This window comes from Dryas octopetala, chromosome 4 (genome assembly GCF_963921425.1).
Source record: "Dryas octopetala chromosome 4, drDryOcto1.1, whole genome shotgun sequence".
NCBI lineage: Eukaryota > Viridiplantae > Streptophyta > Magnoliopsida > Rosales > Rosaceae > Dryas > Dryas octopetala.
In genome coordinates, this window is record NC_141369.1 from 13,572,315 (window position 1) to 13,587,243 (window position 14,929).

Sequence of the window (14,929 nt, forward strand, 5' to 3'; positions counted from 1 at the left end):
TTGAAATGAAAGTCAGAAAATAAAAAAACCATGGTTGATATTCTAGAACAGACAGGGGCGGATCTACAATGGGGTCAATTGACCCCATGAACCCAGAATTGCTGGGCTTGAGAGAAATTTTTGACCCCATGAACTTACTGGCAGCAGTGGCAGGCAGAGGGGCAAGAGAAGGGCGCAAGTGTTTGTGAAAATGGCTGACAGAAATGAAGAACAAAATGATGAGGAAGATGAAGCTGTAAACGGTCACGTGAGATGCGTATGCTGTTTTTTGAATTCTAAACTTGCCAAAACGACGTCGTTTTGGCAAGTTAATTAAACCTCTGAGTACCAGCCAGGCAGCCACACACACATCATAGAATGACAAAAATTGAAACTTGGTCTGAATTCTGAATTTCTGAAACCACTGTGGCCCACTCGCCCCTGCTCCTCTACCCGCGCCGACGCCTGCTAGCCCTGCTCGGCTGCTCTGCTTGGCTACTTCTCCCTCGCGACGCGACGCCCCTGCTCCTCTACCAGCGCCGACACCTGCTGGCCCTGCTCTGCTTGGCTGCTGCGAACCTGCTACTTCTCCCTCGCGACGCGACGCGACACGGCGGCTGCTGCTGCTGGCCCTGCCCTGCTTGGCTGCTGCGAACCTGCTACTTAATCTTGCCCCCATAGCAGAATGTTTCTGGATCCGCCACTGAGAAAAGAGTATGGGCTTGCATGTGCTTAGAATGATAGCTTTGGCTCTTGAATGGAACATTGATGGCTTTGTTTATCCTTGAATTTTGAGGCTTTTTGGTCTGTCAATCTCCATATGAGTAAAAATTTTCAAAAACTTAAGATATAAATTAGGGAATTGGGGTATGAGTTTTCAACTTCTGCAAACTTATAATTTATTCATTCTATCATTGATCAAACTTATTTTATTCTTTGTTTTTATTTGTCTTTTGGAATTTATTTTCACCAAATATTAATGGTTTCTCTCTTAATTAATTAATATTTTAAGCGTAAATTAGCTGAATTTACTTTTGTGGAGCAGAATGAAGTTGTTAAGCTGATGATATTATTCATTACGTGTTATATATCAATATTTCGGTAAGCTAGCTTAGGTATGTGTGTAAATTAAGTACTCGATCTATATATTGTGTCTAAAGTCTAAACATTACACACACTCTTTTATTTTGAGAAAGTACACAATATCTTGTATATATGATAATGTTTTCCTAACATATATATATGACATGTTACGTTGTTAATTAGATTGTTAATATGAACTATATATTTAATAAAATAAAAATTGCCTAAAGTAACGGTTTAACGAATACTATTCCTTAAAAAAAACTTCATAAATATTATATATATTTATAAATCTATAAATCCGAGATGTGTTATTATATGAAGAAATTAAACTTGGGATTTCATTAAAAGTCATAATTGAATTGATACATGACAAGTTCCAATTCCTTTGTTTAGTATTATTAACTAAAAATTCTTAAATTTTTGTGTGCGGAAAATTGTGGAATTTTAAAGGCTAATTATAACTTTAAATTGCTCTTAAATAGGTATCATTTTCAAAATTCTAAAATACTACTCACGTACCACTACCATCACCACCACTATCGTCATTACCAACACCACTGCCACTACCTCCACACCAAAACCGCCATGACCACCCTCAATGACATCACATATTTGATATTACCACCACCCTTATTGTTGTCGCCGCCACCACCACACCTTTGTCACCATCGCTATCACTGCAACCATCACCACCCGCACTACCTTCATACCACTGTTATCATTATCATAATCTCAACTTCCATTGTTGTTGTCAGTACCACCACCATCCTATCTCTACCACAATCACTACCACCTGTATTACTTTTAAATTTTATCGTGCAAAATAAATTAGCCAAACAACAATCTTTTTAAACTAAATAACTTTATATTTTATTTTTAAAATTATGTCATTCTAAAAAATTGCTTAGCATTTTCAAACTTCATCGTACAAACTCATTGTTAAAATCTTAGCTCAAATGTACAAAACTTAACACTTGAGATTCCTCCTGGCAAAAAAAAAATAACACTTAAGAGATTCCTTATGACCAACAAAAAAACACACTAAAGATTCCGATTTCCGACTCCTAAAAAATCAAAGATTTGCTCCAAAATGCCACTTAGGCAGGCAACGCAACCACCGATATATGGAAATTTGCGAGAAGAGTATATGCCTCGACGACGACGCTCATTTCTGACAATAACTTTTCCGTATAAATAGCAATAAAGACAAAGCAAACCCCACACCCACGCACCCACACAGAGAGAGAAGGCGAGAAAGAGACGCACCTATAAAACCCCACCCACCCCCCAAAACCTTCCTTTCTCGGTCTCTGTATCTTCAACTCTCTCTCTCTCTCTCTCAGTCGCGATCTGCAACTCTCACCAAGAAAAGGTAAATATGCACAAACACTCACATATTATATGCATATATGTTGTATAAATATGCGTGTAAAGGTATTAGAGTGTGTGTCCATATATATATATATATATATTGGTTTTGTGGTTGTATATATTTGTTTGTCTCTGTATGTATGAGTGATTTGTTTGGCGGTGGCATTTGGAACTCAGAATTGAGGAATCGGACCGGTGAGTGAAATTTAGGGGGAATTAGAACCCTAATTTTGGTGGTTTTTTGGTTCCGTTGATCGCAGGTAACGGCAACGATGACGTCGCTGAGTAGAGAGCTCGTTTTTCTCATACTTCAGTTCCTGGACGAAGAGAAATTCAAAGAGACTGTTCACAAGTGAGTGTGTTTTTTTTTTTCTTGCTATTTTGTGTATTCGTTCATTTTAAATGTGTGTTTGTTTGTTAATTTCTTGGAGGCCGTTTTTTGGCCTTTCTTGGTTGCCAAGAAAATTGAGGAAAATGAAGGTAAGTCAGGAAGATAATGTTCCTGCCTTGTGTTTTCACTATTTTGGAAGAAGAGAGCAAATGGAAATTATATTGTTCACTTATGATGTAGTGGAGTTATTTTGTATGATTTTTTTTTTTTTTTTTTTTTTTAACTTATGGTGTACGTGTGATTGAATGAAGGTTGGAGAAAGAGTCAGGGTTTTACTTCAACATGAGGTATTTTGAGGAGATTGTGACCAATGGCGAATGGGATGAGGTGGAGAAGTACCTATCTGGGTTTTCTAAGGTTGATGACAATAGATACTCAATGAAGATTTTCTTTGAGATTCGGAAGCAAAAATACCTCGAGGCACTTGACAGGTAAGCTCTTTGTTTGATTTGTACCATATACTTTTATGGACTGAAATCTCCTAGTAATAACTTTGTCTTGTACGCAGCCATGACCATGCTAAAGCTGTCGAGATTCTTGTGAAGGATTTGAAAGCGTTTTCAACATTTAATGAAGATATTTTTAAGGAAATAACGCTGCTTCTGACATTGGGGAATTTCAGGTGAGTTGAGGATTTCTTGTTCCAACTGTTGTGATTTATTTGGTTGTGGTGTCTAATTTATGTTCTTGTAGAATAAGTCATAACAATTCCAGGGATAATTGATTGTTACTGAATATGAGACACGGGCAGGCAAAGAATGTGGGAAATTACTTTTCTTAGTTTGGAATGTACTGTGACAGAGTTGGTGCATTTATATCACTAATTTATATTAGTTGGATGGTTCACATAGATTGTTGTAATGATTTTTAATTTATATCACTAATTTATATTAGTTGGATGGTTCACATAGATTCTTGTAATGATTTTTATTTGTAATTTGTAGAAACTGGGACTATTATGCAGTGTTTGTACTTGCAAGGTGAGGTCCTTAGAAGAAAAGTCTTGTATAGTCTCAAAATTCATCAGTAGCAAACTCTAGATCAATTTTAATAAAAAGATGACACACACTTACTTAGGAGACATAATTAATTACAAATGTAGTTTTAAGGTTCCCAGGGTTTCCAGAAACCCGGCCATGGGATGCAACATTGTCTTTCTAATGTTTGAAATGGTGTTATCAGGATACCAATGGAATTTATTTTTTGGAAATATAAATATACGGGTATAACTGTCATTCTCATTTATTATAAAGTTAAAACTAGTACATAATAAGAATGGGTAACCCACCTCCTCCTTTGGGAATGCAAAACCCCGTTTTGTGGGTTTTGGATGCCACGGGAATGGGAAACCCACCTTCCATTTCTATGTTTGCACTTACCAAACATGGAAAAGTGTATCCTATTTGCGCCTTGAATTTTTCATTCATAAAGTCTGTCACTATTTGTTAAACTCAGTTTTTTGACCAAGTAGGAAATATTTATAATTCTTAAGGAAGCTATGACAGAGATAGAAAGAATTGGAGTCACTGGGTCATTGAAATTGAGAGTTATAGAGAAGTGAGAATCATGTGATTTCAATTGCAGATTGTTGGATTTCATTTTTAATAAAATATTAATGCCAAAATTTTGGTTGCTGACCTGAAATAGCTGGCATTCAGGCTCTCTTGACTTGAGTTTTGAATGAAATAATTTAACTTGTGTCCATCTCTATACACTTTGAATGCCAAATTCTGAAGCGCTAGACACGATAGCGCAGAATCATAGCACTCTTCCAGGGCTCTGGCATGGGAAGAAACTAAAATGAATGAAGGAGGGGTCATCAATAATTAACGTTAAGTATGTGCTTAATGCTCTGTATTTAATATGATTTTTTAGGCTTGGATAGTAGACACCTTAAGTTGTTTTGGCGTCTATTTGTTGCATATTGTAATTGCTGTTTCTTAGCTATTTCTTGTGGATTCAAAACCAAAGTGGGCAACATTGCTTATTGTAGCTTGCTACCCAAATATAGACAATGATTGAGTCTGACAAATAATGATTAAATGTTAAAATATTTGAGAAGGAAAACATTTTTTCAATAGAAAAAGAATTATCGACCTAAAATGACGACTTGATGAGGATGTAAGTCATTTGTTCTTCCATCATTGTTACATATAACAATGCTTTTTCTTACCTGACATGGTGAAAGGCAACAAGTACCTTGGATTTTGTGCTTACTTTGAATTATGCTTGCTCGAAAAGTTTTGTAATGTGCTCCTTTTTTGCCTAGTTGTTTTTTCAAATGTGCTTTGTTCTTTAATATTATTTTTTTGACGTTTATTTGTAACCTTCTTTTTTAACCAGGGAGAATGAGCAACTATCAAAATATGGTGATACTAAGTCTGCCAGGACTATAATGCTTACTGAAGTAAAAAAGCTGATTGAGGCAAATCCACTTTTCCGTGATAAGCTTCAATTCCCCAGCTTTAAGAACTCAAGGCTGAGGACTTTAATCAATCAAAGGTAATTTTAACAAGAGTTATCTGTATAATCATTCTTTTTTATTTTTCAATTAAATTAATGGGAATAATTTTTTTTTTTTGTTTTTTCCATCTGAAGTCATTGCTGTTGTTATCTTTCTTCTTGCAGTTTAAATTGGCAGCATCAACTTTGCAAGAGTCCTAAGGCAAACCCTGACATAAAAACCCTCTTTGTGGATCATACGTGTGGGCAAGGAAATCCTCCTCTTCATGCTCCTTCCCCTGTACCCAACACTTTAATGGGCTCCATTCCTAAAGTAGGTGGCTTCCCACCGATAGGTGCTCATGGTGTAAGTCAATAGAAAAACATAAGTTTGGTGTACAAGGAAGTATTTTCTGTGGAAATCTTATGTGTATGTTTATTACTATATGTGATTTCAGCCATTTCATCCTGCACCAGCACCTCTTACAACATCTCTCGCTGGCTGGATGGCTAACCCATCCTCTGTGCCACACCAAACAGTTTCTGCTGGATCAGTCGGTGTAACTGCACCCAATAATACATGTAAGATTGCTTTTGTATAGTTAATTTCTTTATACTATTTTTTCTGAAGTTATGGCTAAATTACTAATGGTGCTATATGACTAGGGAAAGTTATAATGCTGCAGAATAATTGGTATGAGATGCATATCATTTGATATTTAAGTTGTTTTTCGGTTAGACAAGTCATTACGCAATTGTAAATGTCAAACATATACAGAGTTTTTTAAATATAGTAATTGGAAATCTATAGCGATGTAGCAGTATGTGATGGAATTCCCGTAATATTATCTCCCTCTAAATTCAACCCATGCTTTATTGATAGAGATATAAAAAACCCCATATTATTGACCCTATGGGTTCTAATTCAGTGGCTTTGATGTTGCTCGTTAAATTCTATGCCATGTAAGTTTGTAGAAATAATATGTCAAAAATCTTCATTGCATTGACATTGGTTGTAGTGTTGCTGAAGTTCCAACCTGCGCATGAGGTTTAGGGTGAGTGAAAATTTTGAGGTTGATGTGGGGAGGTTTTACCATCAAGAAAACTTCTAAATGAAACTAATTGGCGGTCCATATCTTGCTTAGGTTTATTGGTGACATTTGGTGACCTTGAGTTACTTAGGAATTAGTTGAGAAGTTTGGTGTTGAGATAGGTTGTACAGTGTAGAACATCTGAAGGGATCTACCTTCTTGTATTTCTACATCTAGGATCTGACTTGACGTTGTACAGTGTAGAACATCCATTCATATTGCTTTTGAATATGTCAGCTGAATTTCTTTAAGAGGAAGAGGAACATCCATTCATTATTAGTTTTCTTTTCATTCCAATTTCACTTTTCCAACTAAGTCCTATATTCCTTTTTGCATTTATTCAATATCGGTAGCATCTTTGCTAAAGCACCCTAGGACTCCTCCCACTAATAATCCGGCAATGGGCTATCAAACTGCAGATTCTGAACATGTGCTCAAGAGACCAAGAGGTTTTGGGATATCAGATGAGGTATTTTATCAATATGTTTATTTTCTTTCTCTTAATTTTTATGTGGCCTCACTCTTTGTAACATCAATCTATAAAGTGATTATGATTCCTTTTAGTAATCTCTTTTATAGATTTTTTTTTTTGGTGAGCATATCAGCTTTGTTTTTTTTTTCTTGTCACACTTTTTTTTCACTGAAATTAGATTCTGAAACTAGCTTATGCCAAAATTGGTAAGTGTGCCTTTTTTATGTGCAATATTGTTGGAGAAACTAGAAATTTGTTGCTATCTCCTTTGTGCCTTCACAGTTTGAATTTTCTTATCTTACATCTTCTAAATCATCACCAAAATAATCAATGACCTCCCTTTTTTCCCTTTTCAGGTCAATAATATGCCCGTTAGTGTCTTTCCAATCACATATCCTGGCCACAGCCATGCCCATACCCTTTACTCTTCTGAGGACTTGCCCAAGACTGTTGTTGTCAATTTGAATCAGGGTTCTGCTGTCAAGAGCATGGATTTTCACCCAGTTCAACGGACTTTGCTTCTTGGTTTGCTCATACTGCTTAATGAATCTATTCTCTTTGGATCTTATTATCTCCGGTCAAAGTCTAATTGTTGCATGGTTTCTGGATTGAATTTTTATTCTTTGTTTCCTTTCCATTTTCAGCCGGAACAAATATTGGTGATATAACAATTTGGGAGGTAGGCAGCAGGGAGAGGCTCCTTTTTCGGAATTTCAAGATTTGGGACCTTGCTGCATGTTCAATGGCTCTGCAGGTTTAATTCACTTGATTTATTGTTCTTTTTCCATCGTTCATTTGGACAACAAAGGACCAACCATAAGGCTAATGTTATTTTTCATGTCATATGATAGGCATCTTTGGCCAATGAATACACTGCTTCAGTAAATCGTGTGATCTGGAGTCCTGATGGTTCCCTTTTTGGTATAGTCAAGGGGATTTACTTCTCAATATTCATTTTATTTTTATATTGATAGAATACTTGTATCTAAATGCTGTACGTACATGAGAAAAAATAACTTACAACTTTTGACATGGGTCAGATAGATGTTTCCTTAATTAAGTAGGGGGAAAATGGTTGAAGTTCACAGATAAGGTCATTGCTCATATTTTTTCCCCCCCAAACTTCTACTTCAGGTATTGCATATTCCAAGCACGTAGTGCACATATATTCCTATCATGGAGGTGATGATCTACGGAACCACCTAGAGGTTTTTTTTATCTCTATTTTTCTTTTATTTCATATACATGACTATTAGGAATTCTAAAATTGTGATTTCTAACAGGTTTTTCTTGGCCTTCTACTGTTAGTTTCTTTTACGATTGTCTAACTCTATGCTGATTAGAGTTTTTTAATGAAATTCTGACAGATTGATGCTCATCATGGTAATGTTAATGATCTCGCTTTCTCTCATGTAAACAAACAATTGTGCATCATAAGTTGTGGAGAGGACAAGACTATTAAGGTTTGGTTTGTTCATCATCTTCCTTCACTGCTAATTGAAAGGCCTGCAATCATAAAGTTTCATCTCTCTGCAGGTCTGGGATGCCGGCACTGGTAATAAGCAGTATATTTTTGAAGGCCATGAAGCACCAGTTTATTGTGTGTGCCCACACCAGAAGGAAAACATTCAGGTACTTATTTTGGTTATTTCTGTTATGTTTACCCTTGACAGTTATTGCTTTTCTTGAAGTATTTGGTTTCAGTTTATTCTGTTTATTTTTTAGAGGCATTGAAAGGTTACTTCTATTGGCTAGTCTTGTTTTAAGGTCATGGAGCATTTTTCCTATTAACCTTAGCATTTGTGCACTGGTATGCGTAGGGAAATTTTTAAAGGAAAGGAAACCATTTTGTGGTTTTCACAAACTCTCTGTGCTCTCCCCTTTTCTTTCTTTGTCTGAAAAAAAAGAGAAATTCTTTTAATGCCATTGGCATATGGAGAAAGAAATACATGAAGGCAATTCTTTCCTAATGTTGTATTCAGTCCTACTTTACCAATAGGCTGTGGTTGTGGAAGAGGCTTTCTCTATGCTCCCCTGCAAATAAAGAAAAAAATTGAAGAAATTAATTGTTTTATTTGTTCTTTCAGCTGACTTGGCCTGTCATTCTATTTAACCAGAAGGGTAATTTTGTGCTATTCTGAATTGTTTGGAAACTGTTCTATTTGAAAACATGGGTAATACAAATCATACTTTACCCGAACATAACCATTGTTTTTGGTCCTTAGACATCTTTCTCGCCTTTGATTTTCAGTTTTTAGTTTTAATGCGGTGAATGTTTTCTTTTCTGCATCAGTTCCTATTCTCAACATCCGTTGATGGGAAAATCAAGGCATGGCTGTATGATAACGTGGGTTCGAGAGTTGATTATGATGCTCCAGGCCATTCTTGCACAACAATGGCCTATAGTGCTGACGGAACAAGGTACTATGTTATCATTGTTTTTTCATCCAGTGTTCTAATTTTTTTTTTGCTCTTGTAAATCCTTCAACACCGTTATTTGATTACTCAAATATTCCTATGATTAATGCAAAATATAGGCTTTTCTCATGTGGGACAAGTAAAGAAGGAGAGTCATACATTGTGGAATGGAATGAAAGTGAGGGGGCTGTCAAGCGAACATATAATGGGCTTGGGAAGCGGACTGCAGGGGTCGTGCGGTTTGATACGACCAAGAACCGATTCTTGGCTGCTGGTGATGAGTTTCAAATCAAATTTTGGGACATGGACAATGTAAACCTGTTGACCACCATTGATGCAGAGGGTGGATTACCGGTAATGGCCACAGAGGGCTATCTTCTTGATTTACATTGTCATATTTCAATATTCTTGTTGAAGTTGAAGCAATTTTTACCTTTAATATGTGTTAGGCTTCTCCTTGTGTACGATTTAACAAGGAAGGAATTCTGCTAGCTGTTTCAACAAGTGATAATGGTATTAAAGTACTTGCAAATTCCGATGGTGTTCGACTTTTGCGTTCTGTTGAGAATCGTGCAGTCGATGCCTCCAGGATTGCTTCTGGCACTTCTGCGAAGGTAAACTGTTTCTTTCAGATTTTTCAAGTGACCGAAAATGTCAACAGCCTTGTTTAATGAATAACTTATGCTGCAGGGACCCATAATTGGCACATTTAATGCTTCCAATTCTGCTCCTGGAACAAACAATGGGATTGCAGATAGAAGCCAATCAATGACTATGGTGGTTGGTCTGGTAAGTTTTGATGATTCTTTCAAGTGCATAACTGGGATGTAATTTATCGCGACAGAAGAAAAAAGGGCATAACTGTGATGTTCCTTTGTAAATTCTGCATGATTTCGAAAAGCATTATTGTTAGTTGTTACTGGACAGTCTTTGTATACTTTGATGTTGTGCACATGCTTTACATTCGTATTTGATCTGTAGTTTTTTTGGAGGTCAGCAAATATTAACTTCTTAAAATTTTTAGAATGGAGATGGACGAAGTTTGGCAGACGTGAATCCTAGGGTTGCTGATGAATTAGCGAAATCTAAAATTTGGAAGCCGACAGAAATTAATGAAGCACCTCTTCTTCGTTCCCTACTGCTTCCTGATAGCCGGTTGCCAAATAGAGTAAGTATCATTTAATAGCCATATGTGTTTGAAGGTCTAAATTCTTTAATAAATTGGTAATCCTTTGATTTTTTTAAGCTATGCAAGTCTAAGTCCATCAGTAAAGGTAACTTTGGGTATAGCATACTCACCTATCCTTACATTGAATGAATATCAGAATATGCTTCCCTGCATGCCTGCCACCTGGTTTTCATTACTTTGGTACCTCCAACCATAGTATTTGTTAAAACACACCCAATTATTTATATTAATTTGTTGCTATGTAGGATACAAAATGTTCTTTTGATCTTTGGAAAACTTACAAATCCAACTCCTAGTTTAAGTAAATTTGAATGTTTTTGGAAAAAAAAAAAAAAAAAAAATAGCTGCTTGATTTTGTTGGCCTGTGGATGTAGTAACTCTTTCCATTTTATTGGTTTTATTTTGGAATGATGTAGTATCTAATTGAATTTTTTGAATTTCATATTCTAAAATAATCTTTTTGCTTCCTTTTATGCTATGAACCTGGTGCATGGACCAGTAACTATGTATGAATATATTGACCCATATATGTACGTTCTCTTTGAGTTCTATCATTTAAGAGTCATCTCTATGTACAAAGTGAGTTGATAAGTTTTCATGATGATAAGAAATAGTTCAGTTCCACTTTTAGCAAGTTTCAACCTCAGTTTAGGCACTGAGGGTCTTTAGAGGTTTGAGAGGATGGTGTACGGAATGCAATACAGGAAATGCTTTCAGGCCTAGTTCAATTTTAGAAATGTTTTTAAGGGTTACAAATTACAATATGGCAAAAAATGTTTCTTGGTGAAATAGAATGATGTATTACTTGTTTTTTGCTTTTGTATTCCATCTTTAAATGTTTTATTCTCCAATTCAGATTGTTAGGTTGATATATGCAAATTCAGGAGGGTCTATATTGGCCTTGACACATAGTGGGGTGCACAAACTTTGGAAATGGCAGAGTAATGAGCAGAATGTTTCGGGAAAAGTATGGGTTTTCTTTTATGGCAACATCTTTCTTTGAGCTTTTCCGTTTTAATTTTTTCATTGATCTTCCATGAGTTGTTTTTCATTTTTAATTCTTTTTTCCATAATCTTTCCTGTATAAATGTTTTTTTCTTGTAGGCAACTGTTACTGTGCCACCACTTTTATGGAAACCTTCCAGTGGAATATTGATGGCTAATGAAGTAATTGATACAAATCTTGAAGATTCTGTTCCTTGCTTTGCTCTTTCAAAGAATGATTCTTACGCTGTGTCAGCATCAGGAGGGAAAATTTCTCTTTTTAATATGATGACATTCAAGGTAATGGTGTATTAGGCTTGTACCTTGTGTACAATTGGTTGGGCTACATGTTGTAATCCTTTGACCGATCATTTTGCTTCATTTTATAAACTCCATGTTGTCCCCTACTAAAATTGCAGACGATGACAACCTTTATGCCCCCACCACCTGCAGCAACATTTCTTGCCTTCCATCCACAGGACAATAACATAATTGCCATGGGCATGGAGGATTCTACAATTCAAATCTACAATGTCCGAGTTGACGAGGTCTTTATCATGAACTGTGACTTAGGATTTGTGTGAAATTTTAGTACATTTCAAATTTTAAATAGCCTTGAAGCTGTTTTTTTTTTTTTTTTTTTTTTTTCTATGTTTTGCACAGGTCAAGAAAAAGATCATATGTCATCAGAAGAGAGTAACTGGCCTAGCCTTCTCCAATGTTCTAAATGTTCTTGTATCATCAGGAGCAGATTCTCAGGTATGCTATTTACCACTACGAAAGGACAAATATGCTCTGCCTCTGCGTGCGTGTGTATGTGCATGTGCCCACGTGCATAAGTACAAAAATATAATCTAAATATATCACAAAAAATGTGGTATCATGAGCTTTAAATAATGGATGTTTTGGCTTGTAAAGTAGCTGTTACTGCCTTTAAGAACAAGAAAGTGGGCAAAGTTGACAAGTCCCACTATAAGATCAGAGAAATTTGTTCCAATGGAATAGTTTGGTAGAGAAGGGAGGCTAATCCTTATAATTCTTGCAGCTTTTATCTTCAATATGTTAGTAGTTGTTTTCTACAGAGTAATTGAAAATATGGTGATCATCATACCAAATTGCCTAGTTATCTAGATTTATTAGTAGATTAAGCCAAGATTGTTTTTATTGTGAAAAGATGGCATTACATGATTTTGTTATTAGGATAAAAGCTCATGAAGCAACTTTTCTAAAATCTCAGTGAATTATGCCATGTGGCTTAGATTTGTCCAAATTCACAATAGGCAATAGAATATGTAATTTTCTATTCATCTTTATGTATTCAATATTGTCGATAACCTGAGCTTGCAGGATTTACCTGAAAGAGGAATGTTTTCCACTTTTCTTTTGTTGTGCATATATTATACCTGTCAGTGGAGTTGCTTGAAGTAAGAATTGTTGATAAATTTTCTCTACTCTACTTCAGCTGTGTGTGTGGAGTCTGGATGGGTGGGAAAAGCAGGCGGGTAAGTTCTTGCAGATGCCAAATGGCCGTGTGGCTACACCTCTTGCTCAGACACGTGTTCAATTTCACCAAGATCAGATGCATCTGCTGGCTGTACATGAAACTCAGATTGCCATATATGAAGCACCGAAATTGGAGTGCCTTAAGCAGGTCTGTCGGGCATTCTTTTCTTTGTTTATTCTTGGCTGATTGTCTTTATTTTCAGTTATTAAATATATCTAATGTTTGGTTACTCATCAATCTTGTATCTCATATTTAACTTCACTATCATAGAAATGCTTTACTATTGAACCATTTCATGAACAATGCCTGCTTCAAGTTTTTTTTTGTTTTTTTTTTCAATAGAGGATAACCAGCATAAAGTTTCAGATTTTATCTTCTAATGTTTGAAGAATAGCTACAACTTTGTTTGTGTTGTTTCTGAGGTTTCTAATATTCTTTTGGGTGTGACAGTGGGTGCCGCGAGAATGTAACGGTCCTATCACAGATGCTACATATTCATGTGATAGCCAGTCAATCTATGCGAGCTTTGAAGATGCAACTGTGTGCATTCTAACTGCCTCCACGCTTCGACTCAGATGTCGGATAAACCCTACTGCATATATACCTTCTACTCCCAGGTATGTCATATGGTTACTGCAGCCTTTAAACACACACACAGACATCTTATTACTGATTATTCAATTATTCGACAGCACAAAGGTATACCCAGCAGTAGTTGCAGCTCATCCATCTGATCCTAATCAATTTGCACTTGGACTTACTGATGGTGGAGTCGTCGTTATGGAGCCACTGGAATCAGAGGGAAAGTGGGGTATTGCGCCTCCAGTTGAGAACGGAGGACCTGGCACCAGCTCTGCGGGTGGTTCAGATCAACTGCCAAGGTGATAGTGATCTTCAGGCATACAACAAATGACCGAATTGATGCCTTACATGAACACTGTTCATATTTTGATTCAAGGAGAGCTACAAATTTTTAGGTTTCAGTGTAGGGTTTAGGTTCGGTGGATAGGTTTCAGCTAGGGTCATATGAACGGTGATTACATTCTGGGGAATTCCCTTCATACATACCAAATTGAGAGAAGGTACAGAGGTATTCATATCACATAGAAGAGACATTAGGACGAGAGCAGCAGCTGTTAGGGCTGACTTTGAGTACTTTGCCTTTCCTAGTTTCTACTTTAGAATAATGAATTTGGCCATTACAGAGCTTAGCTATGATTGTACAGCGAAAAAGTAAAATCTTCTTTTCCAAATTTTTCCATTTCAACAATTTTTAAATCAATATTTAGGTGATTGGAGAATAGAGTTTTCTTCAATACCATTTGAGGTATTGAAGAACAACAATAGTAAAGGTCATATGTTCCTGCTACAGCCGAGGGGGCCTTCATCCATCCCTGAATTCTTATTTTATATTCCAGAATTCCTGCCATGATGATGATTTCCTGGTCTAATGAATGTTAAAATTAATGCATATGTCATCAATTGGAGGGGGTTTCTTTTCTATTACTCACATCTTTGGTGGTTGTATGATGTACATCTATTTCTAATGGCGGAAAGTTTATACTCTAATAGTGGAAAGTTGATTTGTTAACCTTAAAGGCTAAAAAGTAGTAGTTTTTATGCCTTGTAGGGTGTACCACAGTTTTTTTTTTCCCCTGTAATCCTATATTCCTATGCCCTCATCAGAGGAAAAAGAAAATACATTAACTGATAGAATAATTTTGCTCACTAATTTAATCATGGCTCTCCTCATAGATAATAATTCCTTCCTTATAGTTAAGCCGGACAAGCAGAATGACTTGACCAAAAATAAAAATGTGTCCTGATGTGCATATGACTCTTAAAAGAAAAGTATTTGTCCGTGTAGAGACTTTCGTCCACAAAATGACAAAAGAGAGTCTGGGTGCCATTAAACTATATGATTATCGTGAGTTTTTAGAAATTAGTCAATTTCAGTAGAATAGATGGACTCTTCTCAAAGGAAAGTAGTAGCATCTGTCCA

The 14,929-nt window shown here is 36.1% G+C and overlaps 1 protein-coding gene across 1 annotated transcript; it reads left to right on the top strand.

Moving 5' to 3' along the window:
- The first annotated feature begins 2,338 nt into the window (after window positions 1-2,338).
- On the top strand, window positions 2,339-14,365 carry LOC147287035 (topless-related protein 4-like). The gene is made up of 26 exons (XM_086241916.1): window positions 2,339-2,437; window positions 2,697-2,788; window positions 3,079-3,258; window positions 3,336-3,449; window positions 5,171-5,329; window positions 5,456-5,636; window positions 5,728-5,851; window positions 6,714-6,829; window positions 7,189-7,357; window positions 7,477-7,586; window positions 7,684-7,753; window positions 7,967-8,040; window positions 8,200-8,295; window positions 8,369-8,464; window positions 9,126-9,253; window positions 9,370-9,604; window positions 9,700-9,864; window positions 9,941-10,039; window positions 10,275-10,418; window positions 11,296-11,406; window positions 11,544-11,723; window positions 11,843-11,971; window positions 12,087-12,182; window positions 12,886-13,074; window positions 13,378-13,544; window positions 13,620-14,365. The coding sequence occupies exons 2-26, from the start codon at window positions 2,709-2,711 to the stop codon at window positions 13,810-13,812; spliced, it is 3,405 nt and encodes a 1,134-aa protein (XP_086098042.1). The 5' UTR covers window positions 2,339-2,437; window positions 2,697-2,708; the 3' UTR covers window positions 13,813-14,365.
- Window positions 14,366-14,929: the final 564 nt, after the last annotated feature.

Coding starts and splice junctions, on each gene's coding strand:
- LOC147287035 (XM_086241916.1), top strand. CDS start 2,709: ATGACGTCGCTGAGTAGAGAGCTCGTTTTTCTCATACTTCAGTTCCTG. Junction 2,789..3,078: donor TTCAAAGAGACTGTTCACAA/GTGAGTGTGTTT, acceptor GATTGAATGAAG/GTTGGAGAAAGAGTCAGGGT. Junction 13,075..13,377: donor AATTGGAGTGCCTTAAGCAG/GTCTGTCGGGCA, acceptor TGGGTGTGACAG/TGGGTGCCGCGAGAATGTAA.